General features: G+C 41.6%; 1 protein-coding gene across 2 annotated transcripts in view; it reads right to left on the bottom strand.

Annotated features, from left to right (window-relative positions):
- The window catches only part of MYLK (myosin light chain kinase), a 325,439-nt gene that overhangs the window by 142,499 nt on the left and 161,681 nt on the right, over nucleotides 1-21,259 (bottom strand). For both annotated transcript variants that reach the window (XM_067549625.1, XM_067549626.1), the window contains exons 9-11: nucleotides 18,484-18,687; nucleotides 17,106-17,240; nucleotides 7,317-7,469 (exon numbers count right to left, since the gene is read on the bottom strand). In XM_067549625.1, coding sequence (XP_067405726.1) covers nucleotides 7,317-7,469; nucleotides 17,106-17,240; nucleotides 18,484-18,687 — 492 coding nt within the window. The remainder of the gene's footprint in view (nucleotides 1-7,316; nucleotides 7,470-17,105; nucleotides 17,241-18,483; nucleotides 18,688-21,259) is intronic.

The raw sequence follows: 21,259 nt of genomic DNA, 5'->3' as shown, positions 1-21,259 counted from the left end.
CATCACCGACGTCAGAGATGAAAAGTCCTGTTTGATCGTGCAGTCCATCTCCCTGCCAATGAAGGATTGTTCCTAAGGTGACTGACTGGCTCAGTGACACTCAGTTTCCCAGATCTGAAGAAGAGCTCTGTGTAAGTGCAAAAGCTTATCTCTTTCACCAACAGAAGTTGGTCCAGTAAAAGATATTACCTCACCCACCTTATCGCTTTAATGTCCTGGGACCAAGATGGTTACAACAACACTGCAAATAAAAATCTCTCTTCTTTATCCTGATAGTAGGTAATGGTTTAGAAACCACCGCACGTGACCACCTTGTGTGGCAAGAACACCATCAGATTTAGAGGGGTTTTCAATTAACTACATCTGGTTGTATGTAGCTCAACTTTGTGTTTTCTTTACAAGAAATATTCATGTAATTCCTACCTTTTCGCTTTTGTTCCTTCTGTACACAGACATCCCTCATTTCCATTCAAATTTAGTTCCATTTTTCCTGGGAATTGTTTATATCATGAAACTGTCTTTAGAAAATGTCATTCATATTGATGGAATGAGTCCTACATCATTTAAAGCAGTGGTTCCCAACCTTTGGCCCGCAGGGTCTTTCAGAGTGGCCCGCTGCTCCCCTCCCGCTGGCTGCACCAGGGAGCCACTGCCTAAGTACCCAGGCAGAGTGTGTTGCTGGTGCAGGTTCCTTGCTGTAGCCAAGGAGACGGGAGATCAGCACTCCCCTCCCCCTCGCTGTATCAGGGAGCATGACAAAGCGCTCCGCTTGGGTCCCTAGGCTCTGGAGTCCCTGCTGGAGCCAGAGGGAAGGAAGCACTGATCTCCCGTCCCCCTGGCTGCAGAAGGGAGCCATTGCCTAGGGACCCAGGTGGAGTGCATGGTTTCCCTGCTGCAGCTGAACTCCTCGCTGAACTCCTTCCTTCTGGCTGCAGGGGGGGAGTTAGGAGGGCTGCTGGCAGAGACTGGTGGCCCTTCAGGGTTGTAAAAAATTATATTTGTGGCCCTCAAGCCAAAAAGTTTGGGAACCGCTGATTTAAAGCTCTCTCTCATGTATTGCTTTTGTCCCTCATCTTTTATTTCTAGCCTGCATTTGTTCCATGTTTGGACCCTGGGTGTTAAGAGAAGGAATTTGTTAAAAAAGAAGCTTAATCCTACAAGGCCTGCAGCTGCCAGTGAAACATACAAAGAGGGCTGGAATATTCACACTAAGACACTGCTAAAATACATCGGAATCATTCTCTCCAATGACTACATTAGTTCTGAGCTTTATAGCTTCCCTCTGACATTTCCCTGCATTTCTAGGATAACGAAAACATGTCCTTTCACAGCTGTCCCGTGATACATTGCTTATGTAGCCAAGGAGGTTTTCTAGATCAATAGCTTAGTATAACTTTTTAATGAGCAACAAAAGACTGATCTGTATATTCTTAAAAGTCTTTTGTGGTCCTCTGCCAGGTACTTTCAGGTAAACCTACAGCTCTGAACAGCTGTAACCAATGTTCAATCCCATTATATAAATAGAACATTATACTGCATGTATCTCAGGCAGAAATATATATTTCCGTGACACAAATATGCAGAATTTCAGTTATGCTTCAAAGAGGCTGATTATGGAATATCAGTGATAACCTCGATAAAAAATTAATGTCCAGGAAAGGTCATGCTAAGATGTAAAAAGAAATCACCTACTAAGCAAATACAACCTACCAAGCAAATACAAACATGTGGAGAAGAGTCCTACCTGAAAGCTTGTCATCCACTAAATTATGTGTTGTAGCCCCACTCACACTGGACTGAACAGTGGCGGGAACAAAACCAACTCGTTTTCCAGAAAGCATATCCCTTCACTGCTGTGATAAAATGGTTACAGCAGAGACTGACAGGCTTTCAGGTGACTAATCTGCTTGTCCACTGATCAATGAATGCCTACACTAATCAGATTATGAGGGTTCAGGCTACCCAACATAGATACTTATGCCGGGGAGGCAGTATAAATAAATATCTATGAATAGGAAACAGAGGGTGATAAATGGGTGCGAGGGGCACAGAACTGAAGATGTGAAAAGTGAACCTTTGGCAAGGGATAGAAATGGAGTTGAGAGCATTAGCAAGAGCTGCAGCCCTCACTGCATAGCATTTGCTGAGCCAGAGAAGCAATTTAAGGAAGCAGACTTTCTGCACAGAAAGCAGCATGCAGAGAATGAGTGTCTGCAAAATGAACTTTGGTGGTGGCAGAACAGGAAGACTGCACCAAAAGAAAGTTTCTGTCCTGCATTCATGTTGCCACCATCCTCATGACTAGATATTGCCACTGCTGAGGATAAACCAGTGGCAATAGAGGGTCCTGGGGAAGAGACAGACCCAAATTATGAAAGCAGAACACACTACTAGTCAGATGATCTGGTTATTGTGTATTGCTGGATTTAACTGCAAAGTGGAAGGAAAATTTCCCTAGATACCAAAGCGAGCTGTTTTATCCTTACAGTAACAAAATCATTTCATATTTATAAATGGAGATCCAGAATCAACCCAGATTTGGAGTAGTTGGGATCGAAACTTCGTAGCTTAGACCAGTCTACACTGTTAATAAAAGAGGTTTCCCTTGCTTTTGTTAGTGAATATCTACAGTGCTTCAAAGGGCTTTATAATGTTAGTGTATACGAAATATATACCAGTGGGACCATGCTGCCAGTCATAGTCTAGGAGATTGAGTGCAGGCTATGTGTCAGCAGATTTGGGCCTCTCTTCCAAATTCTGCCAATGACTTGCTATAATCCTTGTCCAAGACACAATCTCTCTGTGCCTCAGTTTCCTGTCCATAACATGGGGATAATAATATTTACCCACCTCTCTGAAAGCAATTTAAGACCTATAGAGGAAGAATTGTAGAAGTATTGTTATACGTGATTTATAAATAGCTACCTTATATTTCAACTTCAGCATCTAAAATCACTATCTCTGGATATAATACTATAACTGCATCTCAGGTGACTTCAATGCACATTGTGTTGCAAATATGCACTGCCCATTAAGGAGATGACACTTTTAGAAGTTGGATGCACAATCATATGTGAAAATGCTTGTGTATCTAATTTGCATGCACAATCTCACAGCTCAATGTGCAAATTGGGTAACCACTGCCATTTACATGTGTAATTGGCTGGTTTGCACACACAATCACAATAATTACACAAGCAAATTAGTCATGCAGTGGCATACGCATTTTGCTCACTTGACTTTTAAAAAATATCAACCCCCAAATATATACAACAGAAACCTTGACAATTCAAATGTAATGGAGGGCAGCACTCAAGTCTGAATTATCCAGGAATTTCCAATAAATGCAGAGGGAAATGACTTGGTTCCAGACAACTGGAAAGTTTGGTAGTGAATGTTTGACTAGCCTGGTTTTTACCGTTTCAGCACACATCTGGTTTTCCTCATGTAATAATCATTAGCATAGCACAGTATACAGTGCATTCCATTGGAGGAGGTCAAAGCTAGAAAAGGCCCTTATGTGAAAAGATTTGTCAGACCGGTTTTTAAATATGTGCTGCTCATTTCTTGGAAATCAAACCTTATCACATTTCAGCTGCATAATATTGAAGTCAAAGGCAGCTAGGTTTTTAGGATTCTCCACATACTTAGTCTATCTCATCATCAGAATTACTGCTTAATCTGGATTCTATTCCTGGCTCTGCCACAGACCCTCTCGGGCAAGTCACTTAACCTCCATTGATCTCAGTTTCACCATCTGTCAGATGGGATAACATTTTCCTGCCTTACAAGGATGATAGGAGGATTAATTGTTTACTCTTTGCAAAGTGTTTTGAAATTGTCATATCAATGGAAGTGTGGGCCTAATCCGTGAAGGTGCTAAGGGCCTTCTGTGAAATGCTGCGTACCTTCAGCTTCCATTCATTAGAATGAATAAGAGTGCAGCGTGCTCAGCCCCTCGCAACATTCGGCCCTATATTATATTAATAAGGAAAGCCCCAGCTGCAAATTAATCTGAGACTGATGACGGGAAAGAAATGCTTTATCACAATGGCCCAAACTAGTCAATATGATCCAAAGTTCATTGAAATTAATGGAAAGTCTCCCACAGACTTTAACAGACTTTGGATCAGGCCCTTTTTAACCATAAGGGGATTTGAGGTGTTAGTTTCCTGCATTAATGCCACAATAGGAAAATTACCTTTGACAGTAACAAAGTAATAGGTCTAATAGGGACAGACCAAGGGAGAGCAGCAGGGGTCTGAAGAGACAAAGTCTTGGCTATTTTTACACCCTGTTTACCTTATGGAATGTGTAATCTTTCAGTTTTAAATACGATCTTGCAATGTGCAAACAGCAGACTTTCCTTTTACAAATTATTTGCCACTCATTTTACATGCTGCCTGCATAGGCCCTTTCTGCAAGTTATTTGAAAGTCTTTGCTTTAATTCAATAATTATTGTTTTCTTTGAAAAATGAAACTGAAAAGAGCTTTTGGGATTACTAGACAAAGCCCAAGTTGAATTTTCAAGACATTTCACTCCAGGTAAACTTCCCCAAATCATCACAGCAGATGTTATTGCTCCTTCATCATATGTTTGTGTCATTATAGTAACTGAGCCAAAATTGCTACGCAAAATGAAGTTTAGTTCCACGTAGATTCAGAAATATGGCCAAGGACCAGGGAAGAGATTACAGGAAAGGAGAACTCTTTATGCTGGTGTCAAAGCAATACTGATATACATCAGGAACCTTTGTTTCCTCTCCAGCTTGACCTGAACTGAATACAAATTGCTCAAAGCCAATGATCATTTCAGGTTCAAAGGGAGCTTATAAAATTGCTCTTTTGGTCTCTTTTCTATTGCTATTCACTGGAGTCAGGGAGACAGCAGATCTAATGGTTAGAGCAAGGGACAGTGAGTGGGTTCTATTCTCATCTCTGCCACTGACTCACTGTGTACTCTAGGTACATCATCTGTGGCCTGAATTTGAGATCACTGAACACCTGCAACTCCCATTGGACTCAATACTCAGCGCTGCTGAAAGTCAAGGCAATAACCTTCAGGGACTCCTCATATGTAAAAAGGAATGTTACTGTTAACCCACGTTGGTGAAGCACTTTGAGATCCTTGGTTGAAAGTTGCTATTTAAGTGCACACTGCTATTATTTACTTTGCTACCTGTAGCTGTGAGTGTGAACAAGTGGAGTGGTGGATTAGGCCTGTGGACTTTAATTACCTGAGAGAGGAATACAAAGGGGGAAGAGATGGGTCACACACTAGGTATTATCCCAAAATGAAGAGTCTGGTCTGGAGTGGATTTATGACATTTGCCTTTTTCCAGTATGTACATTGATTTTCTGCTGCAATCTGCCCCTTGCAAACCAAGCATTTAGAGAGGCTGCACCACCAGCACTGAGTGCTTCAGAGAACACTAATGCCAACTAGTATTTGCTAGAGCGTCTTATGAAAATGTATGAGAAGAGATGTTTTAAATCAGAGTTTAAAATTTGGGACTATTTTTGGCAAGAAAATCCATGTTGATCTGAATCACAGAGAAAGCAAATGTAATCCAAAGAGCAGCAGGGATGTCATGAGTTATAGGGGGTAGCCTAAATCTGTTACATTGTTAAACACGTGATTTTACAGTGAGTCCCACAAACATCGAACTCTGCTCCTGTTCTCCCCCCTGATTCCTTGCATCCTAGAAACCAGGCAGAGATGGAAAGCAGAGGAACAAACTCCTAAGAGCAGCAGCTGTAAATCAATGCAGGCCAATGACAAGGACTAAATGCAAACTCCAAAAATAGTTTCTGATCTACATGAAGCAGCATGAGTCCTGCATTGGCCCTTGTGTACGTTTCCATATAGTTGCTGTTCTGCAGTCTCTACAGTTTTCCTAATCCCTGAGATTAATGTGCATTTTCCCATTAACCATGCACCAAAAGGTTTTGCATTCGAATGATGAGAGTAAATGAGCTAAAGCTGAAGCGAGCCTGTGCTTACTATTCAACACAGAACAGGATTTCCCCTCTTGCCATCCCGTCTTCATGTATCAGGATTTTCAAGCCCCACTCAAATCAGTCTCAGTGAAGGCAACTGTCTCCCTCCCCAACAAATACACAATGAATGAGACGCACACAGTCCAGATCAACCCCCCTGCCTTCATGAGTACAATGATCAGATGTTCATATCATGAAATTTGGAGGCCTGTCTTGTGGAATGGTTGGGTGATGCTTGGGGAAACATACCATAATGCAGTGGGATATTCATGTGGGCATCAGGAAGGTGGGCATGGGTGGGTTTATTGAAAAGAGTGCATCCACTGCTTGTTCTCCTGGTCTGGCATGCAGTTGATTTGACTCTGAGTAAGGGGGAAGGCCTTGTGCAGTGAGGGTGGGGTAAACTTCCTGCAAGGTCCCAAGTAAGAGGGCAAGAGGTCAGCATGGGACAGACCTGATGGGAGAAGGTCCATAAAGTGCACAGCCATTCAGCCATCCGTTGCACCAACTCAGCGGGCTGCTGATTCCTTCGGTTTGCCAGCATTCAGAGCATTACAAGCATTGATCTTTACAGAGAGCACTCCTAGTTTCCAAGGATAGGTGATCAATCTATTCACTCATCACAGCTTTCCTCTCCTACTCCTCTCATATCACCAAGACTCCCTTGCCTCGGAGAGATGCTGCTCCCAAGTAGCCAGAAGGTGTCATTTTAGAGCAATTTTAAGTTAATGCTTCCATCTGGGAGTCAAGTGTGCTGCCAAACTCCTAGCCCCACTGGGTCAAGGTGTGAGGAGTTGTACTATGGCATCACACATGCTACTGCAATTCTGTCCCCAGGTAGAACACTGCATTTCCGAGGAATGGGGTGGCAGTATGTATGCTATCCTCTGTTCCATACCTTTCCTTGCCTGCTAGTTATCAATACTGCACTCGTTTTGCTTCCATCACCGACACTACTGTCCTGCAGTTACCTGGCCACTCCAAACCAGCCATTTGCAGACCTTTAGCAGTGGTATTCCTTGCACCACTGTTGCTTGTTACATAAAACTATTCTGAGTGGGGTCATAGCGTTTCTACTCATTCCTACATCCTGCATATTATTTTATGCTTCAGAATTGTAATGCCTTAACAAGAGTAGCCACATGTCTGCAACTGCATCTAAGCTACCTTTGGAAAGGGGTGAAGACAGTCAGCCAATTCATGAACAAGTCAGCATGGAAGCCAAGAAACAAGAAAAAAAAAATCAAGGCAAATCCTTGTAGATCAGGGAGCATTTCTACTGCAAAAGTGGAATATTTATCTTTGAAACATTCACCTTTGACAGTGACTTGAGCGCTGCAGGATGCCCGTCCTGTGCTGTTTTCCGCCAGACAGGTATAAACACCATCATCTTCTGGTAAGGCATCTTGGACAGTCAGCTTTGCAATCCCATCTTCAAAGATGGAATGGGCATACTGAATTGGTTCATCTGCAGACATGAAGAGAACATTTCTTAACACGTTACATTCAACAGGCCATAAAATCCACAAACATTGCTCAGTTTTAATGCACATTTTAATCTTAACGGCTGTAACTATGTTACAAAACAGAGCCAAATTCTGCTCTCTCCTGCCCATGTGCTGCCCTCCCTTGATTACAACAGTAACATTCCAAGTGGATCCAAAAAAATGTGGTCATTATAGCTATATGTGGCAGTCCTTACCCAGACAACTCTCCCACTGACTTCCTTCAGCATTTTCTTGAGTAAAGACAGCAGGATTTGGCCCTGTGTCTTTGAATAAGATTCATGGTCAGGTTGGTAAGAAACAGTTAACAATTGTTTGTCCAAACAACTGTGTGTACACTTTCTACCAGTCTGAAATTAGATGGTGGTATTGCCATCCAGTCATGGGAACCTAGATTGTAAACTCTTTGGGGCGGGGACCATCTGTTTGTTCTGTGTTTGTATGCACCTACCACAATGCGGTCTTGGTCTATGAATGGGACTCTTACCTGCTACTACACCACACATAATAATATTAATGTACTGTTCTCAGTGCTTCTAGTACTAGGAAGATGTCAACAAATTGATGGCATTCCAAGTTGGCAAAAATTATGAAGGCTGAAGGAACTGACTTAGGAAGAAAAAGTAAGAGAACTACAGCTAAGTATAAATGGCTTGGTTACTGACAAGAATAATTTGATCTATAGTAGAAGACTTGACTGTTCCTGAATGTGGTTTTCACTAATTGGTTCCCTTGAGCAGGTACTGAAAAATGGTTTAAGCGCTAGTGTGAACCAGATAATACTGCTTTAAGATTGTTTCAGGAAATTCCACCAAGTCTCAGTCTTAGTTTCTGAAATGTTACTGAAATCTGTTTCCCCTGGTCTTTAATTAGTTTCCAGTATTGGTTCATCACTGATACAGTTTCCTAGTTTAGACAAGGTTTAAGACAGCCTGATAGCTGTGTATAAATACTAAGTTGAGGAAGGATTTAGGGTCATCCTTTGGGGTATAGCTAAGAGCAAATGGGGTGGAACTGAGCAAAGAAATAATAGGCTGAATTGGAAAAACATTTCAATCAGTGGGGAAAAAATCTCCAAGAGAAATATCATTGTCTGAGTCATTTAAAGTTAGCTAGGACAAAATACTGGAGTTTATAGAGACCAACCAGTAACTGAATGATCTAGAAGGTTTTTACCATCTCTACTTTCTAGGACTGAGAGTGCCAGAAGTCATTTTGCTATCATACTCCATTTCCACCTGATACTTGAAGTCTTGCTGTGTAGTACTTATATTGCTATACAATACCCAGATGGATGATCTCAATCCACTATTTGTCCTCTAAATTACCACCTTGTAAAATGAGTAACTTTCTATCCCTTGAAAAGCTTAGGGTCAGCATTTAACCCCTTTTTTGGGAGTCAGCAATAACACTGCCAGGGTTAAACCTCCCAGCACTACATAAAACATTCACTTCCTAAACCATGCATGGCTGTATTGCTATTTCCTTTATCCTCTCTTCTACTCTTATGCGTACTGCTGTAATTTGTCCTAAAATTAGGCCCCAATCCCACACTTTTGCAGGCAATAATCCAGTTGAGTCCAAATAATTATTTGCAGGACTGAGGCCCAAGATGGCAAGCTGTTTGGATGCAGGGAGCATCTTCCCATACTGTGGCCGTGAAGCACTTACCAGAATGGAGATCCTGGTTAGGACTCTTGGCACTACAGTAATAAAAATAATTCCAATATCAGAGGAGGACATGCATAAATGCAGTCAGTATGCAATCTGATTTACCAAGAACAAAATTTCTTCAGGCATGAATTTCTTCAGGAATGAATTTCCTCATTTCTTCAAGCATGAATAAGCAAAAGAGCCATGCAAATGTTCTCTGTGAAAAAACAGTGTCATTTCTTTTGCCATATTAAATAATCAAAATTTGTTGGTGCTTCAATTTTCCTCTTTGGGTATTAACTTTGACTTACTTTGTTTGCAGAACTACTTGCCCTTTCATCAAATCATGGACACAGAACAAAAAAACAACAACAAACAAACAAAAAAAACCAAAACAAAACAAAAAAACCCAACACATCATCTGTCCTGTGAAACAACCAACAGCCAGAGTCTACCTTATGTCCCTTTGTCTAGATTTACACCTAATAAAAACAATTTTCCCAGTAGGGAATTGTTCCCTTCTCCCAGGGCGTACCATTCAAATCTCCATGACAATTTGGCAGCAAGAACAATAACAAAAAGTATCTTACTGCTGGCAATTTATGCCAGAAGAATGGAAATTTTCCTCGATTATTTATTAAAATCTGTCCTAAAATAAAACACAACTTGGGGGACTATTCTGCTACAAGACTGAGGTAGTATTCGTCCTTTTTTAAACCCATCAAAATGAGATTCAGCGTGGGAAAATCGGTAAACAATCTGAAAAGCACATTTAGCAAGGAGATATTTGGAACACAGTGATGTTAGCCATACCACTGCATGTTAGATAGAAGCTAGCAATGATATATGGGGAGGAAGAGAGGCTAAAGCAGTGATACTGAGATCCCAGTGGTTCAGGAGCCAAATTAGCAATCAACATTACCCAACAGAGCCACAGTAGCATGTTTCATTTACCATATGTATTTCACATAGTTTCATTTACTATATATTCTCACAGCAAAATGACTGAGCAAGTATTATTATATCAACTACAGTTGGTTAACAGCATAGTAACACATCCTGATTGGTTAGTAATAAGATTGGTTAATAATTAAATCACACAGTGTTTTAATATCATGTGCTGGAAAGAGCTGCAGGAGACACATTAAAGAGCCACTTGTGGCTCGCAAGCCTCAGTCTGGGTAACACTTGGCGAAAGTTTCGCAATTCTGAATTACAGACAACAAGCATCATGACAGAGAGCAGTTCTTCTTCATACAGCTCCAGTGAGATACTCCTAGAACACTGTGGTATAGTTCCATGTACCTCAGTTCTGGAAAGTTGACATTAAATTGATGGGAATTTGGAGAACAGCAATTAAAATGATTCAAGGGCTGGATGGTACCGATTTACAAGAGATTAACAGATCCACGTAAAGAACTTGGTTATGCACTCTCCAAGTAACTATCTATACGGAGATGGAGGCCATAAACAGCAAAGAGAGTGAGAAGTGGCTCAGGAGGCAAAAGGGAACATTATTAGGAATAACAGGATTAAACTAAGGACAAAACTATTTTGGGGTAAAAAGCAGGAAAACTCTGCTAAATTGAGTAAAAGGAAGAGGAAGAGTCTCCAAAGGGAATTGGTGGAAGTTTCAGATCATTCAAAACTAGACTGGATACAATACTGGAAAATGTGCTGTAGGCAACGATGCTTCATGGGAGCAGTAAGAGATGGAAAAAGCCCGTGGTTCCAGGATATTGTGAAGATCTTGTTCAATTTGCACAACTAGGTGCAGCTCTTGGAGCCTTCTCCATACAGGCACTGAGATGTAGTTACAGACGGGATCATTTATAGCTTTTATTCATCTACCAGGCTAGCTGATCTTTAGTGGGGGTTTCCTCGTGCTATGGCTTGGAGAAAGTATTAAGCTTCACATAATTTCAGCTGACAAAAATACATGGCATGCTGAATGGTTACTGAAAGATATGCATGTGACACTGTAGCATAAACCAGCTAGGACATGTCTACACTGCAATTAGACACCACGGCTGGCCCATGCCTGCTGACTCAAGCTAAGTGGCTGTTTAATTGTGGAGTAGATGCTGGGGCTCGGGCTGGAGTCCAGCCTCTGGGTCTCTCCCCCTTCATAGGATCCGAGCCTAGGCTCCAGCCCAAGCCTGAATGTCTACATTGCAATTAAACAGCCTTTCAGCCCGAGCCCCGTGTGCCTGAGTCAGCTGGCACAGGGCAGCCATGGGTTTTTAATTGCAGTATAGATGTACCCTGAGAGTATTTTAGGTCTCAGTTGCTGCTGTTGTCGTCGTCAACTCCCTAATGACATGTGAAGTCTGTAAAGTGACTGACTGGATACGAAAAACAAAGGTTGTATTGTTCACTGCTGCTTTATTCAGGTTTGATGAGCATGACAGTGAATTATTGCTGCATATGGAATTCCCTCTCTCTCTCTATGCTTATGTTTTTCCTCAGTGTGCTCAAGGTTTATAATGGTTTATCTCTACACAGAGAGGTTGTTAACTTGCTCTTTCCATTAGTTACCACACTGTATTAAAGACCATGCATTTTGGCTCCTCCTTTTAAATTATCTGATTCTGGGGTTTCTCCAGTTTCTTATTCCTATCAGGCTGGGAAGATATCATTTCTATTTGAAATCCTTCCTACCCTGTTCTCTAAATTTCACTTTCCATAGGTGTTTACCAGAGGATCCTATCCCATACATTATTTCTTATCAGGGATTTTTGAAAAAAAGTGTGAAACCCAGACAGTAAGCTACACCTTGAGTGTATTGCATGGTCTCTCAGGCAACATTTACAACAGTTGCTCAATGCTTGGTATATAATATTTCCCCCCAAATAATTCTCACAATATCTTGTGTAAAGATGCAAAATTATGTTCAACAATATTTAAAAAATAGTTCTCCAACTCCATTCCCCTCGCCTCACCTACACACTAATCTTTGGGGACATTAAGTACCAAGTACCGGAAAGATGCTGCTGTCCCCTTTACAATGCTTATTTTAATTATATTCAAGTTATCCAGATCATCGTCTAAACCAGCTTTACACTTCCTGCTCTTTTGCAGATAAAATCGAAGGACAGAAAAGATGAGTTTTAATCCAATGAGTGCATTTAGAATAACACAGGTTATGAAGGCAGCAGTTTCCTTGTGCACTACACCAGAAGCAGCTGCATCACAGCCAGGAGCTGACACAGTGTATGAAAAACTGTTTGAGTGTTAAGGGATATGTTAATTCTCATACATGTCCCTGACACTGAGCTACAATATAGAGAGGTGTGCAAGTCTTTACATGTTTTATGTACCTGACGGAGAAAGCAATGCTTCCAGATTAACACTACCATTTGAATTGGAAGCACTTCACAAATGTCACTAAGGTCAAGTCCATCATTTTGTTTTCTATGTAAATGACAGCTACTGGTTGAGATGGATTTTTTTTTGGGCCTAGCCAGTTTATGAGCCCCTGTCAATATTGATGTTATCTCAGTTTTGCTGTTCAGAAACAGTGATGGGTTGCCTATGTTCTCCATCATATTGATGGCAGCCTGAAAAAATAAATGGAATCAACTTCTACTAGAATTGTGGAGAAATTAGGTTGCTCACAAAAGAGAATTTAGTTTTCTTCTAAAAGCAGTAGCCTACTGATGGGATCTATGCTCTGCAGGCAGGAAGAAGCATTACATTCCAAATACCAAGACAGTACATTCCAATACATCCTTTCCAGAACAAACAGTCTGCCTCATTGCCTTGTCTATTGTATATATGCCAATTTGCCATTATTATTCTGCCTAGAGTAACATTTCAGGACCAGATACCCAACTTTCTCCTTTATTTGGTTATGGATAGCACTATGGCAGTGTTGAAATGTCTGTCTAACTGGCAGAGAGGAAGGCACTGGTCATATTCAAATGGATATCACAATAGCCAGTTGGATCCTTAAGTAACATGGCATCCCAGAGGGTGTACATGGAAAAGCTAAAAGAAATGCCAACATTAAAATATTGTTTATAATCCATTCAAATGTGTTTCCAAGTGATGTATAAACAGCTATGTATCACAATCAAAAGTGAGAGGGAAGAGAATTAAAATAGACCAGTATGTTCCAAGAGTCTGGAATGAAAGTAGCAAGTTTGTCTTTTGGATAATATACAACTTTCCTAATTTTAATTTATTAATATTAGAGTTTCTTACACTTCTATTACTCAAATTCATCACTGCCAATTGGTATAGAAGTGGAGTTGAGATGTTGCTTTTAACCCATAAAACCTTAAATGGTTTGGGATCCATCTACCTAAAAGGCTGCCTCCCTACCCATACTGATGAAACTGCAGTCAGAGACTGTGATCTTGAAAAGTTTTATGCACATGCTTAAAGTTAAACATACACACAAATCTTTATAGAATCAGGGCCAGCCTTACCCATCACATTTCACTACCTACCACTTAGATTCCCAGCGTCCAAATTAGTTAGCCTTCTGGACAAGCTGCAAACCCATTTTCTTCACTCCCCAGGCAGACATTCCCAGTTTCCTCTTGAGGGTTGTGCATAGTGTAAAGTCATAAGAATCTTCCTACACTATGCATTATTCGTATTCGGAATAATAGCTGAGTACATTCAAAATGCTATATACACATTATAGTACTTTCCAAAATATTCACATTAAAATAGAGCATGTGGCCGTTCCCCCCGCCCCCAACACCAGCTTTTTAAGATGCATCTCCTCATTAACACTGTCATGGTTCCATAAATTACAGGTGGCTATGATAGTTTGTACGTCAAGAAGCCATGCACCAATTGCAAGTATTCTGTTACAAAAGATGTATTTTAAAATGCCTCATTGTCGACTGGTACCGCACTGTAGTTAGCATGCATGTAGTTAGAGTGTGTGAATAAGCATCTATAAAGTAATGTGGTCTAGTGGATAGGGCCCAGGACGCGGAGCCTACCAACCTGCATTCTATTCCTGGCTCTGCAACACACAGTGACCTGCTGTGTGACCTTGTGAAAGTCACTTCTCTCTGTGCCTCTGTTTCCCTTCCTGCCTTTGTGTATTTAGATTATAAGCTCTTTCGGGCAGGGACTGCCTCTCACTATGTGGTTCTACAATGCCTACTACATTGGGGGCACTAGTGTAATACAAATAATGGTTTCCACACAATCCCGGCACACAGGATTGCTTGCCACTGTGCTGTAAGAATACTTGTGGATAAAACAACCCGAAGCAGTTCAACAGCCAAAAGCCATCATGAAGGCTAATAAAGGATTCTTGGCTGCAAAATATACAGGATGAAACACAGTTGTATAGAGATTCTCTGTGATGTTTTACTGAGGCTCCAGGATGCACGTGATGGCTCATAACTGGAAATCAAAAGTCATGATGTGGCCAAGATGGTTATGAACAAGCCTGAATAATATGCAGTCAATGCAGGGGTGGGGGTGGAGGAGAGAGAGGAAATAGTGGCTCCCCGTGTTAGCATTTCTGCCCTTAAGTCTGTTCTTCACCTGCCAGTGTTGACGGTGTAATGTGAATTCCAAAGAGATTCATGTTTTTAACCAGGGTGCTTTGGTAGAATACAGTACTCCCTGTCAGCAACTGTAAAGGCAACTATCCAGGTATGTGAAGGCCATAGAGACAAGCAGGAGGAAGGTCAATCCAAATGTATTGAAAATCTAGGATTTTCTATAACAATCTTGCATTTATTGATTTCTAGACTGTGTTTGTCAGCAGTGACTTTGATAATGGTTACCGAGAGAGGAGTTTCTTCATGTAGTTGGAGAGGCTTGATGTTGCACATCACCCATGAAGCACTGTGTCTAGGGTCATTCTGACAGGACACTGCCCATTTTCCTGCATTTGGAAATGAAGTGTACCTCTATGAAGCGCAGAAAAGGGAAGGCTGTGACATGGAATTAGCAACATGCAGTTGTGTGTAACCATGCCATTCCACGATCTGGGGAATCCTTCAGGAGCAGGAGGAGCTTTGGCCTGGGAAGGAGAAAGGGCCGACCCCTGGCTAATCGTGGGAGTGCGCCTTCTCTGCAGTACTTCCATCCGGGGCAGGAAAGTCAGGAGCACTTTGTAGTCTTCAGCCAGCCAGACAAGTTATTTCCAGTGGGAGAGGTCAAGGCTTTTGTCACATGTGTTTATCATTGTAGATAAAACAGGGGCTTTTCCATTACAGTCATGGAGCACTGCTGAGTTACTGAGAAGGGGATCAGGCCAGGCTGTGGGAACATACCAATCTCAAAGTCAGATTTTACTCTCCCTGCCACCTTTCTGAGTTCTCCCATTCACATTGAATGACTTTAAAAATGGGCCCTGTAATCAAGGATCATGTGCAAACAACTCACTTTAAAGCAACCCCGAAAGAAGCAGCTTGATAACAAAGCATACTATTTTTTCCCTTTAAAAACTATGATCTGTGAGAACCTGAAATAATTAACTCATGCTTTGTGAATACCAGATCAGATTATAAGAGTTAAAGTGAGTAAATGAGGCTAGCATTCGGCAGAGATGGTTGTGAACCAAAAAATCCCAAGTCTAAACTCTTCTGCCCCTGGAATTTTGAGGAGTTTTGGATTCTAAGCAGAACACAGCAGCATGGGCCCATCTTGAATTTTAAAGGGAACTCTTAGGGCATTTAAGAGCTACATGTAGGGTTTTGTTTGTGGATTGTTCATTTATTCAAACGAGACTGGACTGCAGAGTATTAAACCTGATATGAACAGAAATATTTTAATAAAATGAAAAAATAATTGTAAGCAGTTCTGGACATAAACATTCCCCTCCTGTGTAATATCAGAAATCCAAAGAACAGCTTGCTAGTACAGGAAGAACCAGAAAAATGGAAAGTGAAACTGCCAGACTGATTTCACTGTCCCAGCTGAGCTAAGGGCACAAAAGACAGCACTGGAGATGAAAAGGCAGATGGAATTTTAAACATTTTTTCACTTTTAATGACACAAAGTGCTAACAGGGAATATCTTTTTTTAAAAATCCACGTGTTTTATGTTGACGGCATTTCAAGTATTCTTTTTAATAAGCAAAGTGCATATGATGTGTGAGATACAGCAGGGGCTAAGTCCCTCAACCCCCAAAACAAGAGTCTGATACAAAATGCACTGAGGTTAATGTTGTATGCAGTTTTGTTGTAGCCGTGTCAGTCCCAGGATATTAGAGAGACAAGGTGAGTGAGATAATATCTTTTATTGGACCAATTTCTGATGGTGAGAGAGACAAGCTTCAAAAACTTGTCTCTCTTACCATCAGAAATTGGTCCAATAAAAGATATCTCAGCCACCTTGAGGTTAATCTTGGCAGCTTTAGTCCTCCAGCTTCAAAAAGCTTAATGGACCAGGTGGCTTAGTGGCACAGAACTGACTGGACTTTCTAGGGCTTGAGAATGCAATAGCTAAAATGTACTGTGAACTGGACCTAGATATTTGAGCCAAGAGTGGAGGCAGGGATCAGGCATGGGGGTAATGATGCCAGGTTCACTCTTTCCCCAGCACTCCTGTTGCCATTTTGATGTCACTCTTGGGGATAATGGTGGAACATATAATAAGTAACTTTACGTGATCAGATTAAACACTTATTCTCTGAAGTCTCTGTTGTGCTGCTATTAAGACGAAACTTAAAAAACCCAACAACACGGCACAACCTTGCCACAAGAGCCTCCTGCTGGATTCACATCAAAATTGCAATAAAGAACAAAATTGCTTAATGAAAACATTCCCAACTGCGCCTTAAATGTACCCAGACTCATTATTTAGCACATACCCTATTATGGGAAGCTAACAAATTCTGTGCAGTATATATTGCTTGGCCATCTAGGTTTCTATAACGTGCCCATCCCCTAGGTATCTGAACATCTGGATGCATTTCTGTGTATGTGAGCATGTGTTTCTGCAGCCAGAAGAAGTTCTCTTACCATTGAGGAGCCAGGTGATCTGAGGCACAGGTGTACCTTCCACAGAACACTGCAGCACAAAATCTTGCCCTTCGCTCACTGTACATCTCTTCAAGACACTGGAAAACCATGGAGCGATCTCTTCAACTTTAGGCCCTTTAAGTCAAAAGTGAAAGTGGATTCTTTAATATAGGGCTAACAAATGACTACTCCTCTGGGAGTTTTACTCAACAGGCTAAGAGGATATACTGGAATGACAATGCAGAATCATTTCCACATACATGTGAAAGATCACAGCCATAAAGAAAATAATATTTTGGAAACAAAACCAATTTTGACCAATGAACCAAAAAGATAGGGCACCCTGCATAATCTTCAAAGATTTTGCTTATCTTTCATGCTTTGCATTAGGCTCTGTTTTTTCAAGTGAAACCCAACACCCAGCCATGTGCATCAGGCCACCATGAGGGACTGAAATCTATTCTCAGAAAGTGAAGAAGTACAAAGTACAGGAAGGATCAGGTTTTTCACAATTCTCTATATTAGGCAATGAAACAGAGGAGGAATTAAGGATTTTGCCTACATGCTGGACATAGGACTCTGACAAGGCAGGAAGTCTGTTGCGGAGGAACCTCAGGTGACCGGGTTTAAGAGTGAACAATACCAGCGCTGACAGAGAAATGTTGCATCAACATGACTGGAACATTGTAACAAAACCCCAGCCAGGTGAAAGAACCATTGGAAAAAAACCATAATTTAGCCCAGTGTTTGCTAAGATCCTGATGAATCTTTCCAGCAAATCTCATATTCAATAGTTTCAAGCTCAAAAATTGAGCAAAACCTGAGAGTTTGATCTGGCACCATGTAATTCTTATTTCACTCCTTTCCTTACTACCTATTGTACCACACAAGAGCGTTATTAGGATCAGTTAGCATTTGGAAAGCATTTCAGAAATGCAAAACACTCTGCAAATGTAAAGTGTTAAGCAATTTCCAACAGGGTCACATGCAGAAGGTGCAGACCCCTTTGGATAGGGTCTCTGCTCTCTTTCTCATTCATATTACATTATTTTATTACAAACACCCATAGAGGCCCCAACCAAGATCAGGACCCCCAGTGTGACAAGCACTCTAAAAACACAGTGAGGGACGGTCACTGTCCTGAAGGATCACAAGAGAGAAGACAAATAGGGAGTGTGGAGGAGGAGTCAGAGACACACAGATATAAAGGGCCTTGCACAAGATCACACACCATGTTGGTGGCAGGGCAAACCTGGGAATTAAAATTTCTATTATGAATTAATTTCAATGGAAATTTTGCAGCCAAATCCCTGATGTAGCTTTGAAAATTCCACCCATAGTTCTTAAAGTGCATGTCGGTGCACCCTAACTTACTTACTTTTTATACTTAACACCCAGCTGGTGGAAGTTCGACCCCTAGGGTTGAAGGCTGTACAGCTATAGGATCCACTGTCTCCCAAGTGGGTTTTTGTCAAGCACAAGCAATGAATTCCATTCTCTTCGTATATTTGGACGCCATCTCCTCCTTTTACGGGGGCTCCCTCTTTGAACCATTGCACCTCTGGTTTTGGTTTCCCTGAAACTAGACAATGGAAAGTTGGAAGATTGGGGTGAGGGGCATTAAAGGTATTTCCCCATCTTTACATCTCCTATTATTAGTTTTAGCCTATCATTTTTTTTTTTTTACCAGCACAATATACATTGTAAAGTATTTTGATACACAGTTACTGTTCATCTTTCCCCACCCTTCCCAGCCCGTAAAGAGGCACTGACAACTTGGAAAAAATCACATGCACTTCTGTCTGATATTGTTCCCCTAGTACTGGTACAAGTCACACCTAAGATTGCTGTAAATCAAGCTAGATTGGAGGTGGGGGGTAGTAGGGTGACCAGATAGCAAGAATGAAAAATCGGGGGGTAATACGCACCTATATAAGAAAAAGCCTGAATATCTAGACTGTCCCTATAAAAATCAAGACATCTGGTCACCCTAGGAGGGAGGGGAAAGAAATATGTTCCACTGTCTTCCCCTACCCTCAAGTTTGTTTGCTTTGTACATTTGACAGCACTTTGTGAATTTGCAGTTTCTACTATATAATTGGTTACAGTAGCTGCTCAGTTTCTGCTGTTTGGCTCGGTCTTTCACACTGCAACAGGAAACAGAACAACAATAAAAAATTTAAAAAAAAAAAATCAGAAAAATGCCATTATTTCAATGCAATTATTCACCCGGGTGCATTTGCAAGGCTGGACACTTAATTTGACTCAGCACAGCAAGGGATGAGGCATGAGGGAAGATGGCAGTTACAAGAGTGAAATATCAGATGTGCGCTTATTGTCATAGACACCTCTTGTTGGTACCTCTCTGGTTTTTGAGGGATGGGAACAGGAGAAGCAGAAACAAAGGAAGACAATAAATTGGAAGAGAACCTCCTGAGTGGACGACTATGAAGTACAAGGAGGATAGACTGACCGAGGCAGAGGACATATCAAGAAGGAGAAGAGTTGACATTGCACAAGTCACTTGACTTGTAAGGCCTGATCTGAAACACACTGAATGGAAAGACACCCATTTACTTCAGTAGGCAATGAATGAGGGAGGCCCTTCGGCCCAGATCCCTAGTGTTACTTACTTAGGCTCTTAACATCTACTGACGTCAGTGGAAGTTAGAAGCCTATATGCCTTTGAGGATCTGGGCCTTCGTGGCTCTGTATTACAGAGATAACTAAGGCCCTACTTGAATCGTGGGATGATTGTCCAAAAATTGCAGCTCAGTTATGGACAAGCCATGGAAAATTGCAGAAAAGTAACAATGGACTTTATTATTTGTGGTAATAAGGTCCATTGTTACTTTTCCATGACTTTCATGTTGGCTGCCCGGGGCTCCTGCTATCGGCTGCCCAGGACTGAGAGCAGAAGCCCGGGGCTGAGAGCAGGGACTCCCGCTGTGGGCAGCTCGGGGTTGAGAGTGGGGACCCAGGGCTGAAAGCGGGAGTCCGGGGCTGAGAGCAGGGGCTCTGGTTCTCAGCCCCAGGGTGGCTGGACTCTCAATGTCAGCACCGTGCATCGCAGGGCTCCCACTGTCAAAACTGTGGTGGAAGCCTAATATTGCAGGATCCACAATTTCCGTAATATCACAAATTAAGTAGGGCCTTAGAGAGAACATTTCCCTCCCTCTCAGGCATATTGTGAGGCTTCACTAGTTCATGCTTGTAAAGTCCTCTGAGAAGGCGATAAAGAAATGCTTAGCATTAATACACTATGAAAATAAACTATTCAAGGAGCTATTGGAATACTTGCTCCACTCCTGACTCACTGGGAGGGTAATATAAAATGTATTCTTTCCAGACTGAGGAAGACACACGAAGAAAGGGAATCAGCTACTAGATGTTTTCCTACCTAAAAATGCAAAGCCATCTCTCTCTTTGTTAGGGAGCTATTTGATGAGCAAATGTTACATAAAAAAAAAAAATCAGAAAAATGCTTTAAATCATTTTCTACAAAACTGCAATAAAAAATGGAAGTTCCTCATATTTTCCTCAAAGTAAGGATTCAAAGGTTACCAATGAGATGCAGCCAAAAAGCCCTCCATGGTCTCCTTTCTCTTCTGAGAAGTTAAAATCTGATCCACTTCTGAAGAAGAGGAAACACTGAGCCAGGGCCTTTTAATTATGATCTTCTGTGGTTAAACCATTAGAAACACTTGACTAAACTGAGCTGCGAGGCTGAGCCCTAAGTAGGGAGTGGTGTGTAAGTGCCCAGGGAAAGCAGTGTGACTCCATTACAATTCCTTCTCTACTCTATCCCTTGCTTGTAACTTACTACAGCGCTGGAAAGGTGCAGCTTATTTACCCTCTTTTACCACTTCAGCATTACAGGTCAGAGGCAAGAATCTGCTGGTGGGGCAGGGTAAGGAGGGTGTGAGCACTGGGCATGCAGCCCAGGTTCAGCCATTCTGCATCTGAGCCTTGATGCAGGAAGCCCTGGAACAGCCAAGCAGGAGAGAGACCTGGGGATCCTACTCCTCGTTACTTCACTGAACAACCATATTAAGGTCTGGCCCTGTACAGAAATCAGACACAGAAAACAAACACAGTGTTGTGCAGTGGAATGAAGGTTTTGCTGGTGAGAGTGTGGAGTTCCTTGTCCACAG

The sequence above is a fragment of the Emydura macquarii genome, unplaced genomic scaffold (assembly GCF_026122565.2).
Source record: "Emydura macquarii macquarii isolate MOO-44397 ecotype Brisbane River unplaced genomic scaffold, CSIRO-AGI_Emac_v2 contig_1253, whole genome shotgun sequence".
In the NCBI taxonomy this organism is placed as follows: domain Eukaryota; kingdom Metazoa; phylum Chordata; order Testudines; family Chelidae; genus Emydura; species Emydura macquarii.
The sequence above is the reverse complement of the archived record's forward strand: the minus strand, read 5'-3'. Positions and strand labels throughout refer to the sequence as shown.